General features: G+C 38.9%; 1 protein-coding gene across 1 annotated transcript in view; it reads right to left on the bottom strand.

The window, feature by feature from the left end:
* Positions 1 to 12,779: 12,779 nt before the first annotated feature.
* Lmnb1 (lamin B1) overlaps positions 12,780 to 26,133 on the bottom strand; it is a 52,210-nt gene continuing 38,856 nt past the window's right edge. The window contains exons 7-11 of the mRNA XM_046460158.2: positions 25,677 to 25,902; positions 23,969 to 24,073; positions 20,547 to 20,666; positions 16,458 to 16,565; positions 12,780 to 13,622 (exon numbers count right to left, since the gene is read on the bottom strand). Coding sequence (XP_046316114.1) covers positions 13,581 to 13,622; positions 16,458 to 16,565; positions 20,547 to 20,666; positions 23,969 to 24,073; positions 25,677 to 25,902 — 601 coding nt within the window. The 3' untranslated portion in view covers positions 12,780 to 13,580. The remainder of the gene's footprint in view (positions 13,623 to 16,457; positions 16,566 to 20,546; positions 20,667 to 23,968; positions 24,074 to 25,676; positions 25,903 to 26,133) is intronic.

The following is a 26,133-nucleotide window of genomic DNA, read 5'->3' as shown; positions in this document are numbered from 1 at the left end:
AGTATTGAATATTCAAAAGTTGCTAAGAGGATGGATTTGGTTTTTTTGTTTTTGTTTTTTTAATTAGAGCTTTGTAGTCATACATAGTGTTTGGTTCAACCCAACAAAATCATACGTACATTCTAAATCAGTTCATGATTCCCCCACTTTGCCCTCCTCTCCTCCCTCCCCTCTCTCATTCTCCTTCCTCTACTCTGCTGGATTTCCTTTGCTCATCTATTTATATTTGATTGGTTCTTTTTACTTACACATAAAGGTGAAGTTCCTATATTTATATGTGCACATAACATGGTTTTTGAAAGAATTCATTCTGCACTGCCTCCCCTCTTCCATCTCTCCACTCTGCTTCTCCATCTCCTTCTTCTACATGGTTTTCCTTTTTTGATATCCCGTCCTTCCCTCCTTCTCTCCTTTATTTTACTCTAACTTCCACTTATGAGAAGTAAATATTTGACCTTTGAGTTTTTGAGTCTGGCGCATTTCACTTAGCATGATGTTCTCCATTTCCATCTATTTATCAGCAAATGTAATGAACTCATTCTTCTTTATGGCTGAGTAGAACTCCATTGTATATGTATACCACAGTTTCTTAATCTATTCATCTATTGATGGGCATATGGTTGACTCCATAATTTAGTTATTGTGAATTGTGCTGCTATAAACATTGAGGTGATGGTGTCATTATAGTATTCTGATTTTGGTTCTTTTGGGAAAATACCGAGGAGTGGAATAGCTAGGTCATATTCATTTCTAGTTTTTTGAGGAAACTTCATACAGCTTTCTAGAGTGGTTGTACTAGTCTGCAGCTCCATCAACAATGTACAAGCATACTTTTTTCCCCACAACCCCACCAGCATTTATTATTGTTTGTATTCTTGGTCATTGCCATTCTAACTGGAGCAAGATGAAATCTTAGTGTAGTTTGATTTTAATTTTCCTGATTGCTAGAAATGAATAGTTTTTCACATATTTTTTGGCCATTTGTGTTTCTTCTTCTGAGAAGTTTGTTTAGTTCCTTTGCCCATTTTTTTTATATTTTATTTTTTAGTTATATGTGGACGCAATGTCTTTATTTTCAAGCACTCTACCTCTGAGCCACAACCCCAGTCCCCTTTGCCCATTTATTGATTGGGCAATGTGGTTTTTGTTTTTGTGTTTTTTTGGTGTTAAGTTTTTTGAGTTCTTTATATATTCTGAATATTAATTCCCTATCAGTAGAGTAGCTGGCAAAGATTTTCTCCCATTCTGTAGACTCTCTTCTAACTCTTGTTTCTTTTATTGTGCAGAAGCTTTTGTTTATTGATTCTTGGTTTTATTTCTTGAGGGTTTAGGGGTTTTGTTTGAGGAAGTGAGTGCCTGCACCAATATGATGGAGTGTTGACCCTGCTTTTCCCCTAACAGTTGCATAGTCTCTGCTCTAACTCCTAAGTCTTCAATCCATTTCAATTTGACTTTTTTTTTTAGTTGTAAATGGACACAATACCTTTATTTATTTATTTATTTATTTATTTATTTTGGTGGTGCTGAGGATTGAACCCAGTGCATCACACATGCTAGGCAAGCTACACTGAGCTTAGAGCCCCAGCCCTTGATTTGACTTTTGTGCAGGGTGAGAGATAGAAATCCAGTTTCATTTTTCTACATATAGCTAACCAGTTTTCCCAGCACTATTTGTTAAAAAGGTTAACAAATATGTCAAAAATATCTAACACCTGTGTCAAGTATCAGATAGTTTTAAATATGTGGGTTTATCTGTGCCTCCTACTCTGTTCCATTGGTCTTCATGTCTATTTTGATGTCAATACCATGCTGTTTTTGTTATTACAGCTCTGTAGTATAATTTTGGATGAGGTATTGTGATGAAGACAATAGATCTTAAAGGTTCTCACACACACAGAAAATGAGTATGTGAATCAGGCACAATGACATATAATCTCAGCTACTAGGAAGGCTGAGGTAGGAGGACTGGAAGTTCAAGGCCTGCCTCACTGACTCAGCAAGACACTGTCTCAAATTTTAAAAATAAATAAGAGCCAGGAATGCATTCCAGTTTTAGAGAACACCTAAATTCAATCCTCTGAACTGTGCCTGCAGCACACGCGCGCACACATATACACACACACATACACACACACACAATGTGCAATGGATATGTTAATTAGCTTGATGCAATAATTTTACAATGAATACATATATCAAAATATCACTTTGTTTTACTTTGTAAATATACAAAATTTTTGTCAACTAAACTTCAATGAAGCTAGAGAGTTGAAAGAAAAAGTATACTGTGTGGCAGACATTGCATATGTGTATTATTATTTTTAGTATGTTTTGAAGAGTAAAACTCTATTATTGTAAACTCTAAAAAAAGAGCAATGAAATGTTGGGGAATCACTTTAAAATAATCCAGTGGATGGTGGGGTAAAGGGAGTAGAGATGAAACAATATTGACAATGTCTGGATAACTGTTCAAAGCTAGGTGGGTGATAGATACCTGGTACTTGTTATTCTCTCTACTTTTATATGGGATTAAACTTTTCTACTGTAATGTTACTTAAAAAAAAAAAAGTTGGACACAGCTGGCAGACGTAAGCTCTCTCCAAAAAAAGAGATCTGCAGAGAGCAGGTTGCTGAGAAGAGGGGCTGCAGCTCAGGCAGGAGGACTGAGAGTTTCTGCATTAGCACAAGAAACTAAGGATGGGTTTGGATCACAGGCTGTAGATTCAAGGCTGGTCATTTTAGGCTGAGATGCTATGTGCACCAATGTCGAATATTTTGATGTTGGTCATACTGGAGTGTAAGTATGTCAGGGCTGACTGTGCATTAATTGTCAAGAGGAGAAGGCAAGTGGAAATCAGAGGACTCAAGATTCCATGCCAAGGATAATGCTTTTAGTCAGGGACAGAAGGCCTGCTCACCTTGGGGCATCTGATTAGAAAACAAAATCCAGCTGGTCATGGTGGTACACACCCATGATCATAGCTGCTTAGGAAGCTGAGACAGGAGGATCCCAAGTTCAAGGCTAGGCTCAGCAACGAAGCCAGATCCTGCCTTAAAATTAAAAGATGAAATTGGCTGGGGATGTAGCTCCGTGATAGAATGCCCTGGGTTCAATCCCCAGTACAGGGTGGGTTGGGGTGGGGAGTAGGTGGCAGCAGCAGCAGCGACAACAACAAAACCCATGTCCTGTTGAAATTGGAGGATGCTGAGGAGGTTGCCACAATCAGCTTGCTATGGTGAGACAAGCCACCCCACCCCTCCAGACAGGAACAATGTCCACAAGATCCCCTGAAGCCCCATCTCTGCCTACACAAGGCATGTCTATGCACTAGTACACACACAGCCTAGTTTGAATGTGTGTGAGCTGCCTTAGCTGGCCTCAGCATTCACCAGGTTAATACATGAAGTATGGAAGGTGCTTAGAATGCCAGGCCACTGTGCACATGGCAGGTCTGCCCTGAGCAAACTTTCCCAGCCCCAGAGTGTCAGCCTCACCCTAGTGGCCAGCAGAGGGGTCACAGTGAGTGCATGTGCAAGCTCTGGGATACACCCCAATGTGGGACAAAGATTATGTGCCTTGTGGGTCACAGAGCATTAATAAGACAAAAAATGGGGTTCCTTTAATTTAAGAAGCTATTCTGAAGTAAAGACCCCCACCCCAGGAAAATTAAAAATACCTGTGACACAGATACACAGCATTAACAGAATCCCAGGGCGGCTCAGCACTGGTTGTGGGTATCAGCCAGTCCCAACGTGAAGCCCTCCCTTCACTTTCTTCCTCCTCCCACCCTCCCAGTCCCAGCTCCACATGGCTCCATCAGCCAGGGCTGCTTAAAGATAGTGCCTGCGACAGGGTGGCTGGAGGAGGGGAAAGAACAAGGCAGTGGGTGAAGCAAGTCGCACGGTGGGGGAGGCAGGAGAGAGGTTGGATACCCCTCCGGGCTGGCGGTTGGAGCTGAGCAAAGCACACATCTGTCTCCACCACCTCTTGTTAGCTTTTCTGAATATCAGAGGGGTCACCGAGCCCAGACGGAACAATTTGCCATGTGATGCAAGTCCATGAACGAGCGTTTCCTGCCCCTCCTGTCTCTTCTTGGAACAGAGAGCCTCTGCAGACAGCCAACTTCTGTAATCCTGTCAGTTTCCTCATTATCGGTGAGCATTAACTTGTTTCCCTGTTATGACCATCCAAAGTCATCCCCATCAGGCTGCTCAAGAACACACATGGGAACACAAATTGCTGAAGAGCAAGGCACCCTCTGTTTTCCCCATTAAGGAGCCGATGTCATTACTGTAGCTTGCAATTCAGGTGCCAAGGATGACGAAAGGAGCTGCTTTCCTTTATTTCATAATTCAGTGTTTCCCAACCCTCCATCATGCATTTTGGGAAAGAGTTGCCAAAGGCCCATAGTCATTTCTTCTTAGCAGCCTGAGTAAGGAAGAGAACAAAGAAGATTGCTACAGGGTCACATGTGGCTTTGGCATGCCAGAGGCTTTGCCTATTGACACTTCAATCCTGTGTCTCAGGCGAAGGCTGAAATTGTTTGTTTAAATGAAAATCTGAAATAAAACTAAGCTATCATCGTGGACAGGTGAGATCCTGTCATCTCAGTTCTACGGATCAGACGGAGAGCTGGTATTCAGCTCGTGTGTGGAGCACAGAGTTATTTTCCAGCGGCAGAACATGCAGGTCCTGTGTGCTGGGAAGTGCCGAAAGGAGGAGGGTGGCCAACTGGCACGAGCCAATGTGGGTCTCAATGTGAAACTCGGAAGTGAGTGCCAAACATATTCCAGAAATCCTCTCCATTTTCCATTTAAGCCCCGGGCAAACGGGGGGCACCTCCACAGTCAGTTAGCGTTAGTATTAAATAGGGGCAAAGGTGCCAATGTGACTGAGCTGTCACAACTGTTGACAGTGTTCACAAATGGCTGCTTGCCAGAAATTCAGAAGGCTCTAGTAAAAATAGGACCTCCACTCAGTAAGCCACCTGATTAAAATGTGTAAAGTAAAGGGAAATGAAATCACAACATTGAAAAATGAGTTGGAATAATTAAATACAATGGAGACTGCTTTGTGGGTGAGCTGACATTTGTCTAAAATTGAAAAATCCAGGTGCACTTTTGAAAGCATTTAACTAGAAAAGTCATTGTCCCTCATATATACTCAATTTCCAAATGAAGAAAAAAAGAAACAGATCTTACTCATCAAAGTTATTGCTGCCTTAACATATTTCCATCTGGGTGCAGGGTGAGAGAGGGGGAAGGTTGAGACCGCTCAGGTAAGGGTCTCTCTTTGAAGTCAACACACCAAACCTATCTTTGGGGAGCTCTAGACCCCCAAACTCCCAAGTTACTAAGGCATATTCCCACCCCAAACCCATCAGTTAGGGCAGGAAGAGTCAAGTCCCGGAGAACAGTGAACCCCTGCAGTTGGCTGGGTGAGGTGTGACAGACCCCAGGCAGGCTCTACCCCCATGAAAGCCTTCTGGACTGACCTGGGCCCTAGAGTTCTGGAACCTGTGAGTTTCACTGCGAGGACCAACATGGGACATCGGGAAAACAGGCCCAGGGCTCCAGGACACTGGTCAGGCTAGTCCTGACTGTGAACACAAGAACTGTCATCTTTGAAACTTCAGCTCCTGCTAGACAAATCCTTCCCAATGGCCCAGTCCTATGAGATCAGTGCCCCAGCAACCTGATGTGTGTGGCACCTTCTCAAAACAGCACATCCCACAGTTGGGAGTTTTCCATATTTGTGTGAATATTTGATGAACATGTGTCTCTGCAATGAACTGTAAACTTCACCAGGGTCAGGGCAAGATTTCCTTTTATTCAACATTGTACTGCCAGTTCACAGCATGGTGCTTATTAATTGTTTGTTGAATTTGTATTTATTCATGAAATGAGTAAAATGTGGTACTTCTGGTATTCTCAACAACAGCCCTTGTCTTACAATTGACCAGCTCAAGGAGAAATAACTATTACCCACACACTGTGCCCTTGCAGACTTATACAAACCAATAGTAATTAACAACTCTGCCTTTTATAAAAGGCTCACCTTCCTTCCCATCTTAATTCCCCTAACAAAAATTCTGAAGTTAATCAGTTTTATATTCCAACTTGTAAACAACTTACTACATTGGTATGCTCTGTTTATATGTTCTAATTTATTTCTATTAACTCTATGGAATAGGACTTTTTTTGGGGGGGGTACAGGGGATTAAACTCAGGGGCACAACCACTGAGCCACATCCCCAGACCTTTTTTGTATTTAGAATCAGGGTCTCAGTGAGTTGTTTAGTGCTCATTTTTGCTGAGGCTAGCTTTGATCCTCCTGCCTCACCCTCCTGAGCCGCTGGGATTACAGGCATGTGCCACTGTGCCTGCCAGAATAGGACTTTTAATCCTACTTTATAGATAAGGAAACTGAGATTCAGGAATGTTAGCTTTTTCTGGGTCACACCACTAAGTGACAGCAACCTAGTGTCACTGACTGCTCTTTTTGTCAGGGGTTCTCTATTCCCTGAGCTAGTTCAAAGGCAAAAACAATGCTGAGACTTATTCTATTTGAAACTTGTCTATGGAGAAGCCCTCTGTCTGAGAAAGTACAAATTTGGGACATCACCCAGGACTATACTTGGTACATTTAAAAAATTTAAAAAAAGAATTTTATCTCCTTTCTAATCAGAGCTGAATCACCAGTTCCAATAATTCTTGTTATTCGTAACTTTTCCCTACTGCCCAGAGGATAACTGGGAACACTTGCACACTCTCTGGGTTACTTTCAACAATTCCCAGATAGACAATTAACACTTTACTTCACTGAGACCCAAACTACTTTCAACTACTTATTGGGCACCCCAGCCTCTTAAATCAGAACGCTTAATTACCTCCCTGATGTCAAGGACAGTGTATCCTGCCAATTTGAGAAACATCAGTTCTTCAGAGCTGTGGCTTTGTCTTTTTTGAAAGCTGTTTTCTGCAACAGCAAAAGAAAGACTGAGCAAGAACTTGGGCTGTGGAAAGAGAGTCCCTTTGCAGTTCCAAGTCTATCTGCAGGGGCTGTTGGGTTTAAATCAGCTAATAACATAAAAACATTTTCTATACTGCACCATGCAAACAGTATTTATTATATTTGCCATTAGTTAGAACATTAGAAACAATGGATTTCAAACAGGGAGTTGAGGATAATGTGACAGTTGGAATCGTTGGCACCCATTTTTGACAATGAGTTGCACCATTTGCTTTAGAAAACTAGCTAGGTTAATTATTTCCTGACCATTGCTTGGGGGAGCAAAAGAGGCAGAGCTGTCAAGACATGGCAATGTGTGACCAAGCAGAGTTCCTCAAGAACAGAACTGGCTCTCTCCTCAAGATATTCCTTAAGGCTTGCTAGGCTGTGCCTGGCAAAACAAAGCCCCCCTCAGTGAATGGTTGATAAATGAGTAAATGAGTGAATAAATAACAACCTCTGGGCCTGTTATCCCATCCCAAAACAAGGATAATATCACTTACCTAAGGGGGTCTGTGAGCTTTAGGTAAGGTGACATTTGAAGGGACAAGCCTGACACGCTACCTGGCCTTGTGAGAATTCAGTAAACATTGTGTCACTCTCCCTTTCCACCTCCTTCCTTTATTTTTTTTTTAATATTTCTTAGTTGCACTTGGACACAATATCTTTTATTTTGTTCATTTATTTTTTTATGTGGTGCTGAGAATTGAACCCAGGGCCTTGCACATGCTACGCGAGCGCTACCGCTGAGCCACAACCCCAGCACCCACCTCCTTCCTCTTGGCGGCTAATAGGTTATTTTCCTGCCTTCCTATGTGAGAACCAAGGAGTTCCTTGTGTAGGGAAGACCAATGTGTGACTCTGTGCATCCTGCAGGTGTCAGGATAGTGGTCCATCTCCAGAACCCATTCCTGCCATTTCTCAGTTGAGTTCCCAATGTTCCCCCAGCTGCACAACACAATGGTGAGCCCTGCTGCAGGCTTCCTTCAGGATTTCTGGTATGGGGTCACCCTGAGTCACACAAAGCATTCGCCGCCTCTGGCACCCCAACATTCTCCACAGTGCCGCAGTCTGGCTGGGCACAAAATAACCGAGCCACCGCGAGGCACTTGTAGGTTCAACCAGGAACTCCTTTATTGCCCAAACTCCACCGGCACTCCACACGCACCCCCCGGGAACTCTCTCAGCTCTCTTCGGCTCCGTAAGAACTCCGGGAAAACTCAGTCAAAAGTAGCAGGCACCCAAGGCAGCAGGAGCCGCCCTATTGCTGGACAGCAGGGGTCTATATACAACTGAATACACAGCCTGTTTCAATCCAGCATCTTCCAGTCACAGCAATTATACACAGCTTAATTATCATCATCTTAATGGCTCCATGGCGTCACCTTTCAACCATTCCTTCTGGCAAAATGCTCTCAACACCACAGCAAGCCTCTCAAGAGGACGGTACTCATGATTTTTCCTGGTGACACATGACAACTTCTCTTGGGGTGGAGTCCAGGCCCACTATCTCTTTTATGACATAGAATGGTTTTTAACTCTGTTTTGTTTACAGAGTTACAAATTTCCCAACAATTTATCTCTTAGCAGGATGAATACTTAAAAAGAGGAAGCTGACTAGGAAGCTAAGAAAATAGTTCATAGGAAAATTTCAGGCCCAGCTGAAACAAAGGAAGGGAAGGTGGCGGCCAAGAGGAAGGCTGAGTCACGACCTTGGGAGAGAGCTCATGCCAGGGTCTAAGTCAAAAAGTAGAGCTTGTCCAAGAGCAGTGAGCCAGGAGGTGCCTTGACTCAAAAATGGAGAGTATAGAGAAAATAAGAAGGGAAAAACAAGTGGTCTGGCTCTCAGTTTGGGAAGCTGGCTGAGCAACAAGCCATCTGGGGACCACACTCACTTGCCAAGCTAGAAAGCCAGTTCTGTCAGAGGTGACATGCAGTCTGCAGAGGGAGACATCTGTGTCCCCCTCTATGTGTTCACAGCAGACACTGGCCAGCCCTTGTGACGAAACGTATGTCATGGGACTCAGGACCATAAGGGGACTGTGAAAACAGGCAAGTGAATGGAACAGTACTTATTCAGAGTGAGTCACAGAACACTGAGGAAAACCAAGCCCTTGCAAAGATACCTCTACTCTACTGCAATTGTCCCATAAGGCTGGCCCCACAGACAGACCCAAGGAGGGAGGTGGCAAGAGAGTTAGGGCCACCAGCTATGAGCAAGTGCTAGTGAAATAAAGCTTAAAAAGTGAGGACTGTTAAAAAAAAAAAAAAAAAAACAACTACTCCAATATTTAAGAAAATGACATAAAAATGCAGATGAATCTTTAGGATCTTGCCTGCAGCTCATTTCAAATAATACAGAGCCACAGTAGGTATAAAAACCACTGAAATGGAACAAGATCTGCATTCTCTAAGAGCAAACTTGGCTGGCATTTAAACCTAGAATTCCAATTCAGACTGCTGGAGGAAGCACTCACATAATAAATCTGGGAGAATACATGTTTTATTGTTATAAACTAATTAAACTACTGGACAGGCTGTCTCCTTAGACTGAGAGGTGCATTTTGTCTCTAGAGAAATGTCACCAGAGGAAGGATTTACTGTGCTGTTAAAAGTGAACAAAAAAGGATTACTGTGGAAGTGATCAGTAGGAGGTAGGAAGTGAGATTTCACACTCTGGGCCCAGTACATGTCTCCCAGGCAAACTGGCTGCTGGTCCAGTCTATGACTGTTCTCTGCCCTCATTCTGACCCTCCAAAACAGCCAAGCAGCATCCACTCCCAGAAACATACCCCATTCATTAACTATTCTTTCCATATTTCAATGCTTATTAATGTGAAGCCTCTGTCCCTGACTCAAAATATGACTTGTGTGAATTCTGCGTTTATTTTGCCTAAATATTTTCCTCATTCTCATCAATTTGGCTCTGAATGTCACTTCAAGAAAGCAGGGGAAAAAAAAAACACCCAATGAAATTCTAGATTCTACCTTGTTTTGGTAAGCAGTGAGAGTCCCAATTTCAAAATTCTGGATTTTGTCGTGTAAATATCACCCTTGCTTCAAGGACTCAAAAGTTGGACTCCTAGGAAACATGCCCCTCTGGTGGTACCTCCTAAACTTCATAACCATACTGGTATTTATACCAGTGATCCAGAAGATACAGATTAAAAAACCTTCAATTTCTCTTTAAAATGTATTTTAGCCAGGAAAGGAAGGGGTATTCAAATAAACTTCTTTGTAATTTAAGATGTGATGAAAAGGGTGACGAGTAAGAAACTGAAATCAAAAAGAGATATACATGACAGACTACACTGACATGGACAATCCTTTCCTTCCACTGTAGGACTCAGAAAATAGTACTAAGATGTTTGCTTGAATAAAGAACCAACCAAGCTTAAAAACAATTAGAAATATCCAGGTGCCATAAAAAAAGAACTCCAAATTTGAAATATAAGCCTTAGGAGCTAAGGGATGGGGCTGCAAAGCATGGCCTTGGGCTCTGGCAAAGAGAGAACCGAGAACAGGGTAAGACTGCACAAGTCAGAGAACCTGGTCAAGCTCCCTCACCCTCACGCGACCAGAACGATGCCAACCAGCCTGAAGCAAAGGCCAAGCACTGCTGGGGTTTGGGGCAACGTGTAGAAGTGACCTGTGAAAAGCAGAGAACATACATGCACAAGTACCCAAGTAGATTTACCCTAACATGAAGTGAGAAAACAACAACAAATATGGTCCACATCATAACAATTACCAGGACTCTGACACAAGAAACCCTCCAATTCCTCTACAGTCATATACCATGGGTCACATAAAACCCTGGGGACATGGATTGATCATGAAACACCCAGCCCTTGCTTTAGGTGTGTCCACAATCCTAAAAACCCCACAAGGAAGGGCACCACCAAAAGGGAGTGGTGGCCAGATGCAGAGAACAGTAAAATTAGCCTCTAAAAACTCAAGAAAACAGAATTACTGAGATTGTAAAATAAATATAAGAGGCTCTGGGTTTGATTCACAGCACCACGTATAAATAAATAAAGGTCTATCGACAACTAAAAATAAATAGATAGATAGATACATAGATAAATGATGAATGAATAATAAGAAAAATAGGGAACCAAGATAACTTCAGTGGCCTGGTCAAAGGATGAGTTAGAACAGGTTCGTAAACAGAATCAGTGAAATCAATACAAAGGAGTTACTAAGAATATAGCACAAAGAAATCTAGAATTAACAAAAGAGGATGGGTTCAATATAAGTCTAAAAAGATGGGAGGAACTGTTGAGAACAAGAGTGAAAAAATATTCAATAAGAATATCCAGGATTTTTTTAGTGAAGAATAGAGATGAGACCTGAATACAAGGCTTAAAAATAAGATCTATCTAAACAGTGCTGAAACTGGAATACAGAAGACAAATCAAGGGAACAGAATGAACTCATGCTTGTTATAAGAGTTAAATACCTAACTATGTTTTTATCTCCACTGTCTATCTAACCACCACTGATGTAGAGATATAAGTTTAGGATAGAGAGGCCTCATGTCCAGGCCACATGTCCTCCGGCTCTCTAGCTTTCCATGTTCTGTGGAAAAGGCTTTAGGTGCAGCTCAATTTATCAATTTCAGAAAACCTCAATTAGTTCAGAGTTTGTCAGTCCACATAGACTCAACAATCCACTGCCACACACCAGGAGCACCAAACTACTTATGTTAAAAGAGTTCTGGGTTTTTAACCTAAAGTTCACTGGAGTACAACCTATGCAACTGCAATAAACTGTCAATTCCTTTTCATGCCTAATTAATGTGTTTATTTTTAAAACCAAATTTCCCCAGCATTAAAACACCTAGAATATATTTTGATGACAAGAACCCCATCTTGTGGCAAAATGTTTCACAGTCAAGTTTGGCCATGTACCATTCTCATTCAGAAGATAAATCTGTGTTGAGAAGTTATCATTTTATCTGCTTCACCAGACAGAATTTCTAACCCAGCATTTATCTTGTGTCTGCGACAGCACCAAAGTATGCAGTAAATCTGTGGAGCACTGTAATTTGGGGCTTTGTGAGTTATTTTCAAGTGAAAGCTGGTAGTCTTTGCAGAGCTTACTGCAGGAATATTTTAAGAGGAAAGCAAACACTGGCTCTGGGTTGGCTTCTGAAATATCATCTGTGCATTCTAGAGAGGTTCCAGACATTCTGCTTCCCACAAGATGAACTCACTTGCTACAGCAATCAAGACAAAAAAAAAAAAAAATCCAAACTCACAATGAATGACACCCTAATCATCACCACACAAAACCACCTCTCACAGCACACTTGTATTTCATTATCATTTGCAGTTAGTTAATCCTCTAAAACTAATTTCTTTCTTTCCTATTTTAAAGGACAGTAAAAACTTGATTCTAAGGCTTTTTTAAATTTTTATTTTAATAGGAATTTTCTTCTCCCACTGTCACTATTTGATTTTTGTAAAGAAAAATTGAAAAGCCTATTGTTGATAAAGTAAAAAAACGTAACAAAGCACTGACTATGTCTAGCTCAGAAACATTAGCTATCATTGTTATTACTGTTTTTATAATCGTCAACAGAGTACTATAAAGGGGGAAGACCTCAAAATAGCTCACTTGTGTGTATCTTTCTCAACTGTCAAAGCCTTAAAGAGAAGAAAAGTTCAGTTCAAATAAACTAAACTATTTTTTAACAAAAGCAAAGCTGGAACATTCTTCTCTTCTCAAAATCTGTTTTTAAAGGGTTAATAAGGACAGTAGATTAATATTAAAACAGCTTTTCTTTTATTTGTTAATGTCACATAAGAAATTTAAGCATGTTACACTATCTTAAAAAACACAACTAATTCATTATAACAGAGAAGCCCTGCCCCCCAGCCCACCGCCCCATCCCGATTCCCTTTAGAAATTAAGAATCTAAGAGAAGTGACCATAAAACAAAGTTTTGTGGAATCCTTCATCCAGAGTGCTTACATGATGATCATGTTAATATTGCCTTCTTACAAAATTTCTCTTTTCCGTTTTTTAAAAAAATTGTAACCTTGATTGCTTATTACAAAAAAATTCAGTACAAAAGTTCATATATTGAAAAATGCTTTCCCCCTCCCTCACAGCACCGTTATTTATAGCAGAAAATAATCAAGAGCAGATTGCTAATCTAGATGGAGCAATCTTCAAATTATGCCCAGACACACAGTGGTTTATTTAACCTCCCCTCCCCTTCTCATAAGAACTTTAAAAGAAAAAAGAAAGAAACACACACACACACAAACGGTTTTTGTTTTTTAAAAAAAAAAGTCCAAAAATTTTAGGGACCCTTACCAAACAGTACACAGTTAGTACAGTGTCAATAATTCACATCTTGCAACAAAATGTATGGATATGATTTCTTTTACAAAACTTTCAGTGTCAAAAAGGAAATTAAGGCCATCAGATTCGCAGCTTAAAAATTCACATAAAGGAAATATAAAAATATTCTGTGCTTCTGAGAAGGCTCTGCACTGTATATAGGTAAGGATTACCATACTTCTTTATCTTGAGGAAGACAGTTGACTTGAGAAGTTCACATAATTGCACAGCTTTTATTGGATGATCTTGGGGATCCCTGATAAGAAAAACAGAAGAAAAAAGTAGTACTAAGAAAACAAATTACAGTATTCTAAAATAAGAAAAAATCTTAAACTACAGGAATCTGTATTACCTAACTTCAAATGGACCCTTTATCACTTCTCACTTACCTTTATAACCTTCTCTTAAGAACAACTTTTCTAGAATACGCCAAAAGATTACAAAACAGCAATTCCCAACTCTGGTTGCACAGAAGTTCAAAAAACAAAACAAAAAACTGATTTTGAGTCTCAGAACAATTAAACAAGAATTTCTCACTTAACTGAGGAAGGGTATCTATATATAGCTGTAAATTAATTCTAATATTCAACTAAAAGTTGAAAAATCACTATACAATAATCTCCCTTGAAAAATGAGCAAATGAGATCAGTGCATGATATGCTTCACAGGAACTTCGGTATTTCAAAACATTTACACTGGATTTGTTCTCAAAAGTGAAGTCAAAAAGGCTTCCCTATCCATTTCTTTGTGACCTGCTAATTCCTCACAGCCTCACAATAAAACTTACTGACTAGACTAAAACTGGTTTCTTAAAAGGTCACCAAAACCTGGGCGCAGTTGGCGCAAACCTATAACCCCAGCAGCTCCAGGTGCTGATACAGGAGGATTGGGAGTTCAAAGCCAGCCTCAGCAAAAGCAAGGTGCTAAGCAACTCAAGTGAGACCTTGCTCTAAATAAAAATACAAAATAGTGATTGAGTGCCCCTGAGTTCAATCTCTTGTACAAAAAAAAAAAAAAAAAAATCCACCAAAACCCTTCTAGTCAATTCAAAAATTCAAAAGGCTTTTGGATTCACCCTCCAATGTGCAGTCAAAAGAGCTGTTCTGCTGACATTATTTTCTATAATCATACAAACAAAAAAGGTTACACATCTTTGACTTTTTCTTTCACCTTAATGCATCACTATTTACATACTACCTGAGTGTCTGTGGTATCTCCTTCGTAGAGTCAGTATCTGATTGTTTGCCCAGTGATATTCTAAACTATAGGTCTCAATTTCTCCTTTGCTCTAAACTATGCAGAAGTTACATGCCCGAGCATTCCACACAATGTCAATTTTACACCAACCTTTCAACTTCATTTCAACTAACATTCTCTCATACACAAAGCCCAAAATACAACTGGATAGACAGAAACATTTGGTGAATATATTTTAAAACATTCCCTGTATGAATTAAAGATCACAATAAAGCCTTTGCTGCTCCTCCCATAAGAGGAAACTATTTACCCCTCCCATGAATCTCAGCTGGTTTTATGGTTCACTTTGAGGGAATGATAGAAGGGAGCTGTACCAGCTCAGGGCCTACACCTGGTGGTCTCCACTTTCACCCTCTTAACCAGCTTCTATACTTCAAACAACTTAGGCCAAACTACTGCATCGTGAGAAGACATTCAGAAAGAGCCCCAGAGGATATTCTAACCCCACACAAGCTTCCATCTGTACACAACTAGATGATTAATACTCATCTTCCACCACCTAGAGAAGAATTACCAGCTGAGCCCAGTCAAACCACAGCAGAACGATGGGAAATTAGAAACCAATGTTTTTAAATCACTAAGTTTAGGGTGGTCTGTTAATAAGTAGCAGCAGACAGTTCAAAAACACCCTCAAAACACCATCATCTGTCTCTTCCTATAACAATTATCCCTCCATCCTTCAAAATACCAAACAAGTACCATTTTCCAGTGTTGTTCTCAACTACACTGGTGGCCTAGAGAGCCTTCTTCAGTATTTGATCTGCTACCTATGTAGACCACTGGGCTGGAACTTGGAAACACCTCACAATGTTATTTTACGTCTAGTCATTATGATTTTGTGTTTGTTTCCTTAATAAAGCCAAGTTATAAAGCATCTGTTCTTAAATACTGCTCCAAAATATAGAAGAAGGCATCCAGGTTTAAAAAAAAAAAAAAAATCAATCTTTGTAATGCATTCTGCTGTCATACATAATGAATTAGAATTAAAAAAAAAAGAAAACAGGAAGTGAGAACATGATCCTTAAGATCCTTCAGTTATACAGACCAGTTCATGTGAATAAACTTCATTTTAAATCTAGGGAAAAAAGAATCATTCTATCTCATATAACCCACTTGAAGTGGTTCCCAACCTTAGGGACTAAACACATTAGAGAATGTTTGTTTATAGAGTAGGACTGGGCTAAAGAAACTAAGCAAACCTAGATTATAAATTTGGAGACACAGAGATGAAGTCTTACCAGGATAAGACTTAGTTTCAGGGTAGGAACTTAGACTCAAACAGCTTGAGAATATAAACTGAAATCTCATTATTAATAATTCCAATTTAATTAATTAAAACCAAATCTGGAGTTTCTTTATTTCAAGGGCTCTCAAAAACCCTAGCATCAGCCAAAATCTATCTTGCAATTAGATAATTAGAAACTTAATATAGCAGGAATTTTGTTTCACACTGAAGCTGAATATTACTCTTTTTTCAGTTTATATGCAGATCCTTGCTCTAATTTAGTGACCTCAACTTTTCAATCACAGAACCCAATAGTACCTAAGTTTCAGGTCAAGCACTCCAATCCATTTATACATATACATTTATAAGTAATTTATATGCCCTATCATATATGTAGAAAACAAGATGAAAATTTGAAAATGAGGGAAAAAAACAAAAGTGTGCTAATATATTTTCTACCGGTGACCTAAAGTACTTGAATTTTCATCAGTTCGGGAGGTATAACCCCCACTTGGTAGATCACTGCTCTGGTTTATCAATGGGGGCAACCCACAACAGACTTTCATGTAATTCTATTAATGAAAATTAAATGTAAAATTACAGTAATACCTTCTGGTGGAAAATTTCTTCCTCAACAACTACTCCAGTTGGTTCTTCCTCCTCCTCTTCCTCTTCAGGTATGGTTGTTTTAAAGACTGTACTTCTTTGTGCAACCTCCTAAAAACAAGACAGTTTAATCACAAAGATGCAGGGGAAGAGGAACCCTCCCCACCTTTTTTTTTTTTTGCTTAAAAACAGCATTCCCATATCAAGGTTTATTTTAAAAAAAACCAAAAAAAAAAAAAAAAAAAAAAAAAAACCACTCTATTAGGAGGTTAGCTACTGAACTAGAATTTTTACACAATTAATAGCAGTTCTTAGACCTTAAATTTTCCCTTCAGGGGACCTACTGGTATCCAATTTAAAATACCTGCTGAGAAGTTTCCAATGCTTTTTATCCCATTTTGTTACTAAGAATTCTGTGCAAATTATTTGGCACACTAAATTCTTTAAAGAACTCAACAAAAATTCAGCTTCAAGATCTTAACTCCTAGCAAAGAGATGATGCTAAATAAATGCTGAATAAAATGAAGCTAGGTGCCAACTGTTGTGATCTCAGGGACCATGGTAGCAAAACAACCACCCGAGTAGTGAGATGAAAAGGACAAGCTCCTTTTTCATCCCTTCAGCAAGTGGCTCTTCTTGAAGGAAACTGAATCAAGAATAAGCACTAATTACTAATAACATACTAGTGAGGTCCCAATTAGAATAGTACAGAAATAGATCTATCCTTCGCTACAGGTATAAAAGAAAGCAACTATTCCCAACTATTTCTGTTCAAACACAGATCATTTTCCTGTAAAGAATGCTGACTTGGACACAAGCAGCAGTGTTTCTGTTTAAGCACAGGACAACCTGAACATCTGAACTATGTGTCTCTCAAAACATAGTTAAGAGCGATGATTTGCTCAGATCCAAAAGCACTGTTTATAGACATACCTGGAGATTGAATAGGCTTTTGTGAACCATGGAATCTCTTCATCATCTCTACCATTTTTTTTTTCCTATGTGTAATGTGTTCCAAGTTAGAAACAGACATATGGGAGGATACTTGTAGTGCAGTAGCAGTTATCATGATGGACTATGTCTTGAACACAGTATTATTGATGATATTTCTATACAGCTAACCAAACTTAGGCTTCCCTTCCTAATGTAAACACTGAGTATTATTTGCTTTGTTTGTTCATTCTTTTAACAAATGTCTACTACTTTCTGCTTGTTAGGCTCTGTATTAAGTGATTTCTGTCACAAATGAGGAGAGAACTGTGAATAGTTTTTATTTCTGTGATCATTAGATACACATTTGGTATTTATTCATTTAATTCTGTAGGACCACATTTATTAGTAGGTACAAGACCACATTTTTATAAGATTACAGGTGATTGGTTTGTTTATTTTTTTTCCTTGTTTTGGGGCATTAGTAGTATCAGAAAACCAAGTTAAACTGGCTTTAAAATAATGGGAAATTTTTGGCCTTACCTAATAAAAGATGGAGATAGTGGACTTGATCTAGTGACTCACATAGTGCCCCAAGGATTTGTGTTGTTTCTCCTTGGATTGCCTACCTTGAGGATGCAGGATAACAGTCAGCAGCTCTCAGAGGTTCTAGGGATTAAACCCAGGGTACTGTACAACTGAGCTATACCCCAGCCCTTCTTATATTTTATTTTGAGACAGGATCTTGCTATTGCTCAAACTTGCCTTGAACTTGGCAGTCCTCCTGCCTCAGCCTCTCAAGTCTCTGGGATTACAGGCGTGTACTATCATACCTGGCTCATTCTTTCTGTGGGAATGAGCATCTCCTGTGAGGTTCCCATCCTGGGCTTTCCTCTTACTGACCCAATCTGGGTTACATGCTCCTTTTAAACAGGAGGAGGAGTTGGAGCTTGAGCCTTCTTCCCTCTTCTATGACTAGTTAATACTTGGCTCCTTGTGACACATGTGCTCCTTGACAGGAGACGGGCATCCAGATAAAATTGGGGGCTCTTATCTGGACAGAGGGAGGGGTGCCAGGTGATTAAAAACAGTGAATGTCACCACAGTAAAATCAGATGGTTTTCTATAAGGGAAATTTAAAAAAAAAAAAAAAAGCAAATCCCCGTGCCTTCCACAATAGAGATATGACTGAAATTTGTGTATGCAAATGATTATTTATGTACATGGAAAAGTAATAGATAACAGACAATTAACTCTTCACCTACACTTTCACTGTGGCTGATTTTCAGGCTTCTAATGAATTCACAGATGTGAGGAGGTGAGCACAGCTAGCTGCTGCCTGCTGACATCAGTGCATCTCTGGACATATTAGTGTGCTGTGCTGAGCAGATGCAGGCCAGCAATACATTTTATAAGGGGAGTAAAATCAGACATGTAAGACTGCTTATGTGTCTGTCCAGGTTACTTGATAAGGGTTGGGCACCTTGCTGAGGGCGTGTTTTTGGGGTGTAACCATTACCATCTTGACTAACAACAATTTCCTGTATCTAAACCTCCCGACAACATTTTGGTTCTAAATTGTTATTTGTTTGATTATTTTTCTATCTAGATTTTTAGAGATTGTTTAGTTCACTCATATTCCATATTGATGCTCTGCATTGGATTAATTGGTTTTTAAATGTTATCAAATGAAAAGTACTTAACAGAAGGCTTACATTAAAAATAGTAGTGTTGAAGTAATTTATAATTAATGATGTTGAGCAGGTTGCTGTTTCCTAAGATTCTTGTTGGGGTTAATAGTCTTGAGATGCATCATGAGCCTTTTGAGCCAGTGCTACATGTGGGATCTACGTGCTGTGGGAGCTGAGTGTGCAGGTCTGCAACTGGGTTTTCTTCCCCTTTCTTTTCTCACCGACAAATGAGTTGAGGAAAGATGGGTACTCAGAAAACTTTTTGAGAACCTTTTTTTTTTTTCTTTTTTCTGTTTTATATGCTTCTATCTCTCCTTCTTTCAAAGAATCATAATGGATCTAAGGAATCATGTGCTTTATTATTATTATTAATTAGGTTAAGATAGATTGCACAGAAAAGTTTCTGGCTGAGAGACTGGAAGTGACCAATCTTCTTTAGTCCTGCAACAACAAATCAAAATCCTATCCTACTTTCTTACTTTATTTATAAAATATATCCTTAGACATTTCAATTTGAAACCTCATAACACTAGTTGTTCAGTTTCTTCCTCTTTGATTTCCTAACAACTTGCGCAGCAGCAAATTTTCCTTCTTCTCCTTATTTATCTTACCATGTCATTCTAAAAGCCCTCCAAAAAGCCTCTACTTGCACTGAGAGTGAGATCTACATCTCTCACCAGAACCTACACAATCTGCCCCTGCTGACTGAGTACCACCTTCCTCATTAGTCTCTGGCGGTAACAATGGCGACCTCAAACTCTTTCTTGTTGTCCCCTCTACTTGGGAGCTGGGTAGAGACAGGGATGAAGCCTTTCTTTACCAGCTCCAACAGCTGCTTTATTATAAAGAAGCATTTCTAAGAGTAACATCAGTAGGGTGTGTGTGTGTGTGGGTGTGTGTGGGGGGGTGTGTGTTTACAAGGCAGTGTGGGGAGATAAGGTTCTTCCATAAGAATTCTAGGACTGACGAACTGAAAGCATATCACAGGTACACCTCTCAGTCTTCAAACTGTTTCATGAGCACTCTGAGAGCCACTAAAAAAGTTAATCAAGTACTTACTAGTTGAATGTACCTTGCCAGATAGTGTTCCAAGCACTTTTGAAGGTTGTCTGGTTCATACTAACATCTCATTTATACTGTCACATTAATTATCTATTTTAAAGTGAGAAAACTCAGAAGTGAGGTAACTTGCTCAATGTCACAAAGCCAATGTGCAGCAGAGTCCAACAGAAATGGGACACAATTGTGCAGTAGAGACCAACAGAAATGGAACACAATTGGAGCATGTACTAATAATAATTGGTACTCTATGATGTACTCATTTTATTTCTAAAATCTGTAATTTTGATTTACTTAGCAGCCCTGGTATCATTTAAGCAACAGTAACTTCACTTTGCAATCTGACTTCTGAGAAGGAATCATACAATAAACTTTCTGGTGAAATCCAACATTATAGCAGTATAGGCCATACCTCTCCCTGAGAATTTTTCAATATAACCTTCACATCTTCACCAGTGCCCCAAGAATTCTGGTTCTTCCAGATGAGGTCAGTGGGAGGACTGGCTGTGACACCGGCATTTGCAGCCCAAATCTGGAAGACAAAAGATATCAAAATACATGAAGAACCCCAGCTCTCTCACATGTCAATGACAGCAACAAACTCCTACTTCTAAAAGTCTGAGAACCCTGCCCCAGCTTCCAAGTTGCTATATTAACTACTTGTGTATCCAGAACTTGCAGAGTTTCTAAAGGCCTCAGCCTCTCCATGATAAATGATCTTGTTGATTCACTGGTCTGTGAAGTGAGGCTGCCAAACATTCCCATCCTACTCTACACACCACAAAATCCATAAAATGGGGCATAAATGGTACCTATAATAGGTGAGACTATTATGAAGAGGAAGCGATTACCCATATACAGATCCTGGCTCACTAATAACAGCAGCCTTAGCATTCTACTATTCCACAGGTTTATGAGCCATCCTTACATTGAGAGCCTTCTGACCCCCTCCTATAGTGTCCTCCAGTTGTCAACAGTAGGAATTAAGAAGACCTTCTGTAGCATACAGCTCATCTACAATACTCATATAAAAACTGATATATCTCAAACAGAGACAGTATAATAATACCCCAGACTATCTGAAGATTGAATTCCAAAAAGAATGCAGAAAATTGATAAATCACCCTAGTGTTCAAGGGAAAATATAACTGTTATTGAAATAGACAAAGAAAAAAAATATATATTTCCCTTCTCATCAGCATAAAATCCCACCCCACCCCCCTTTTTAAGTATTTGTTGGCAGGAAAGTATAGGAAGAGTGAAGAAAACTTGGCAGTCAGAAAACCTAGACTTGAATACTAGACAAATCACTACATTTCAATCAGCCCCAATGTCCTCAGCCACAGGGATATGACCAGATCTGATCTTTTATAAAGATCACATGAAAATAAGTAGAAAAATTTTAAATATATAAATTGTCATAACATAAAAAGACTTTATAATTACAAGAGGAAAGCTGGAGATGGCAAAGGCAGGTATATTTAATTATGGGGAGAAAAATCTATGAATTACTAATTAGGAAAAAGCCTTTACCTTTTAGATGCTCACTTGAAGTTTCCAGAGCATCTATTAGCATTCAAAGGAACATTTACTGGGATGAAAAAACTGGTTTGGACCCATCTCTCAGATTATACAGATGTGTTTTCCTAACTTCTTCCAATACTTTTCACTAATGTATACAGAATTACATAGCTGCTTTCGTGTTAATAATGACGATAGTTATCATAAGACCTCAGTGATCTGGTTGGTAATAACCTAAGACTAGTATGTCCTAGAACAATATGGTAGCCATACATGGGTTTCTGAGTATATGAAAGGTGGCTAGACAAATTGAAATGTGCCGTAAGAATAAAATACACATCAAAAACTTTTTTAGTTAGAAAAAAGAAAGTAACATACCTTACCAGTAATTTTTATGTGTATTGATTACACATTAAAATAATAGTATTTTAGAAATACTGGGTTAAATAAACAGTTCTAATTAATTTACTTTTAAAAATATGGCTACAAGAAAATTTGATATTATACATAGGTTTCTCCTGCTTCTATTCTAGAATTTTAAACTGATCTTTGCTTTAGACTTGCACAATTTTATAGAAATATCACCTATTACTACTGTGTCACCAAAAGCTTCTTATCTCATTTTTTGGGAGCTACTGAAGGAAAAAAAAAAAAAGTACATTACTTGATATGATAAATGAGTCCTCCATGAGACCCATAAGATCTACCTAGTTAGTCCATCAGATAGTATGCCCAGTGGGGGGTGGGGGGGAATGATTGGAATAACAGCTTCATATTATTTTAGAGAGAAGAGAACATTCAAATCTGAATTCTTTAAATTAAACTGTCAGATTATTTTCACCACATTATGTAGCTTTCCTAGGACTGAGCAATTTTCTCAATATAATAAAGATAAGAAAAGATCATATAGTTAGAATATTTGTTCAGATTTTTACCCATAATTACAAAATTAGCACCTGATATTTTCAAAGTGGCATCTTTTGGGCAGTTTTAACCTGTATTTTAAGGCTTTGACCTACAACACTAAGGTCTGCATAAATCAAAAATATAAACGTTATTTAAAACAAATGTTTAAAACTTTTTTTCTTAAAGGGAGAGAGGAGAGAGGAGAGAGAGAGAGAGAGAATCTTTTAATATCTATTTTTTAGTTTTCAGCGGACACAACATCTTTGTATGTGGTGCTGAGGATCGAACCCGGGCCGCACGCATGCCAGGCGAGCGCGCTACCGCTTGAGCCACATCCCCAGCCCTGTTTAAAACTTTTTAAAAGAGAATTCCATTTAAAAAAAAAAGATCCTGAGCTCAGTGGTAGAGTGCTTGCCTAGCATGTGTGAGGCATTGGGTTCAATTCTCAACACCACATATAAATAAATAAAATAACAAAATAAAAAATATTTTTTAAAGGGACTCCTTTACACTATTTAGGGATGAAAATAGTGCCTCTCTGGCTGCTGTATCAAAGTTAGTATATTTTATTGTTTGTTAAATCTACTTACTAAGTCAAAGGAAAGGATTCTTCTGTGTTTACCCAAAAGATGTACACTTCTTTAAAAAGTGAGCTAATAGTATTTGAGCAATAAAGATGTAGTATATTAGAACACACCAAGAGAGTCAGAATATCAACTAGCATATCACTCTAAATCTAGAAACACTAATACTATGCAAAAACAAAATGACAAAGTGATTCTGTACAAGAGTGTCTAACACAGAAGTACTTTTCAAAATACAAGTCCATACCCGGACCCCAGGAATAGCTAAGGTTTAGGTGGAGCCTGGACACCAAAATACTACTCAGATGACACTGAAGCTTGTCCAAGGTGATTTAGGTGATTGCTGTTTTAGGCAATTACTGTTTTAACTTCCCAACCATCTGGGCCAAACAATATCTCCTAAATTACACAAGGCTGTAAGTATCCATGGAGAAACAGCTATTTTATATCTACTGGAAGAGACAAGAGAAAAGAATTCAAAGGTCAATTTTTTCATCACTTTCAGTAGACAGAATTTTAAATATCTTTAATTAACACTTGTAAAGCCCTAATAATGTCAAAGCTGCTTAAAATATTTTTTTAGTTTAGATGGACACAATATTTTATTTATTTATTTATTTATTTTTATGTGGCGCTGAGGATTGGACCCAGTGCCTCACACATGTGAGGCAAGTGCTCTACCACTGAACTACAACCCAACTCCCTGTTCAAAGCTGTTTTAAAGCCCACTTCTAAAACACTTCTGTTTAGGCCACAAATTTTTTGAACTACTTTTTCTAGTAAGACAACGAAGTTAAACTAAATGATGACTAAATTCACTTACTGTAACAGTCTGGCCTGCCTTCAGCACATATCTTGAGGTATATTTATAACTGACCGAAGTGTCTCCAATTTTCCTGATCATCTCCCAGCCTCCCATTGGTTGATCCTATTCGCAGTACAAAACATAACAAGGTTATTTCAAATATACAGAAAGTTACATAATAATCAAATACATGAATCGACAGGTTTTTAAACTAAGGCAGCCCTGTGGCTGTCTTTCTCTGATTCATATTTTCCTATTGCAAAAAGAAATTGAGTTTTGTCATTCAACAACAGTAACTTCAAAGACGCTACAGTAGTTAACTATGAAGGTTTTAAAGAGGACAAACCTGGAAGAAAAGTGTAAACCCAACCAATTAAATGGTCATATTCCCTGCTAGACCAGGTGGATCTTTTAAATTCACAGTACAATTTAGCCATAATAATAGCAATTATAAATATCTAATATTTGATGACTTTACATTTTTAAAATAAGTACACAGCTTAGAAACAGAAAGAAGAAAATCTATTTTATTTTGTCTGTGCCGCTTCCACTCACAGTCGGCTCTTTTACCTTCAAACACAAGGGGCTCAATGAACTCAATGTGACTCAAACACAAGGGGCTCAATGAACTCAGGCTGTGACTCAATGAACCAGACCTAAGTGACAGCTATAACTCCAGCTCCCAGCTACACATTGCTGCCTGACAAACTAGAAAAGGAGCAGAAGCGAAATGTATATTCATCTCAAACTCATCAGTAAGAATAAACCAGGCTGACGGTCACTTCCAAAACAGCTCCATACCTGGCTGCTATGGCCTGTGAAGAACAGTAGAGTGACTTCTTTAAAGCAACAGAAGCTACTTTACTCTTAGCTTTTAAAGTTGTAATCAGGAAGCCTTAGTGCCTTAGTACTGGAACTGCAAGTGCTCTTCTACTTAGTGAAATTATTTACCTACATGCAGGAAATCTTAAATATCTCAAGTGAGAAAAAGTGATTTTTACAAAGACTTTTAGATGACCCTGAACACATGCTTCAGGAAGTGGCATCCATCCCACTGCATCCCCAAACTTTAACTGACTCTGACATAAGCTCACACCTTCACAGCCCAAGCCAGGGACTACTGAATTCCTGAAAGCCTCAGCTCTAAACTTCAGAAATCCTACTAGCTAAAAACATTTATGTTCACTTTTAAACAAAACTTCAAAATAGGGATTCATACTATTTTTTTTTATATAAATTAAGTCATTAACATCCATTCATTCATTTATTTAGAGAGAAAAATACTCATTTAATATATCTGAGCCTGGGCTCCTACTTCCTTCTTTCAAAAAGTTTCATTAATATTGTGAAAGAATATCCACTATTTTCACCCCAATTCCTCCTGCATTTTCACAAATCTGGCTAGGGCAGAGAAATAATTCATCCTTGAGAAGACCACTGTGACAAAATGACCAACTGTGAAAAAAAAGTCCTGGCTCTGTAAAGAAGGGTTAATGAAGAAACGCTTGAAACAACAAAAGGCACCATCTATATTCCTCAGCCTCCCATTGTAATTTTTATTTTATTTCCTGAACTTAAAAAAAAAAAAAAAAGGAGGGAAACCGCATTCCATGAAGACTTACTGAATCCAAATATAAGATGAAGAGCTGTTACAATTGCACAACAGCCCAGCTATCTGCAAAGCCTTGCTAGAAAAAGGAAAAAAGAAATGGGTCTATTCTTTTACCTGTTCAGAAGTATTCTTCAATCGAATAAATTTCCCATCAACATCTATCTCTTCGATGCACACGTTCCCGGTGGCTGAAGCTGAATGAGAGATGCTGACACTACTGCTGGCCTCGGATTCTTCCACATCAACTCTCTTCCGCTTTCCTCTAGTTGTGCGCACACTGCGACTTGAGGATGCGCGGGACACTGTCACACGGGAAGAAGGGCTTGGCGAGAGCTTCAATCTAAAAGGAAAAAATAATATTCCCTTCATGAGATACAAGCTCCTTGGTTACTTTAGTAAAAACTTTAAAAGCAATGGATGTGTAACTGATGTGATTCTGCAATCTGTATATGGGGTAAAAATGGGAGCTCATAACCCACTTGAATCAAAGGGTGAAATACAATATATCAAGAACTATGTAATGTTTTGAATAACCAACAATAAAAAATTAAAAAAAAAAAACTTTAAAAGG

This window comes from Marmota monax, unplaced genomic scaffold (genome assembly GCF_021218885.2).
Source record: "Marmota monax isolate L192 unplaced genomic scaffold, Marmota_monax_Labrador192_F-V1.1 WCK01_AAM20220418_F8-fsc00006, whole genome shotgun sequence".
Lineage (NCBI taxonomy): Eukaryota > Metazoa > Chordata > Mammalia > Rodentia > Sciuridae > Marmota > Marmota monax.
Note: the sequence above shows the minus strand (reverse complement) of the source record. Positions and strands in the feature narration are given on the sequence as shown.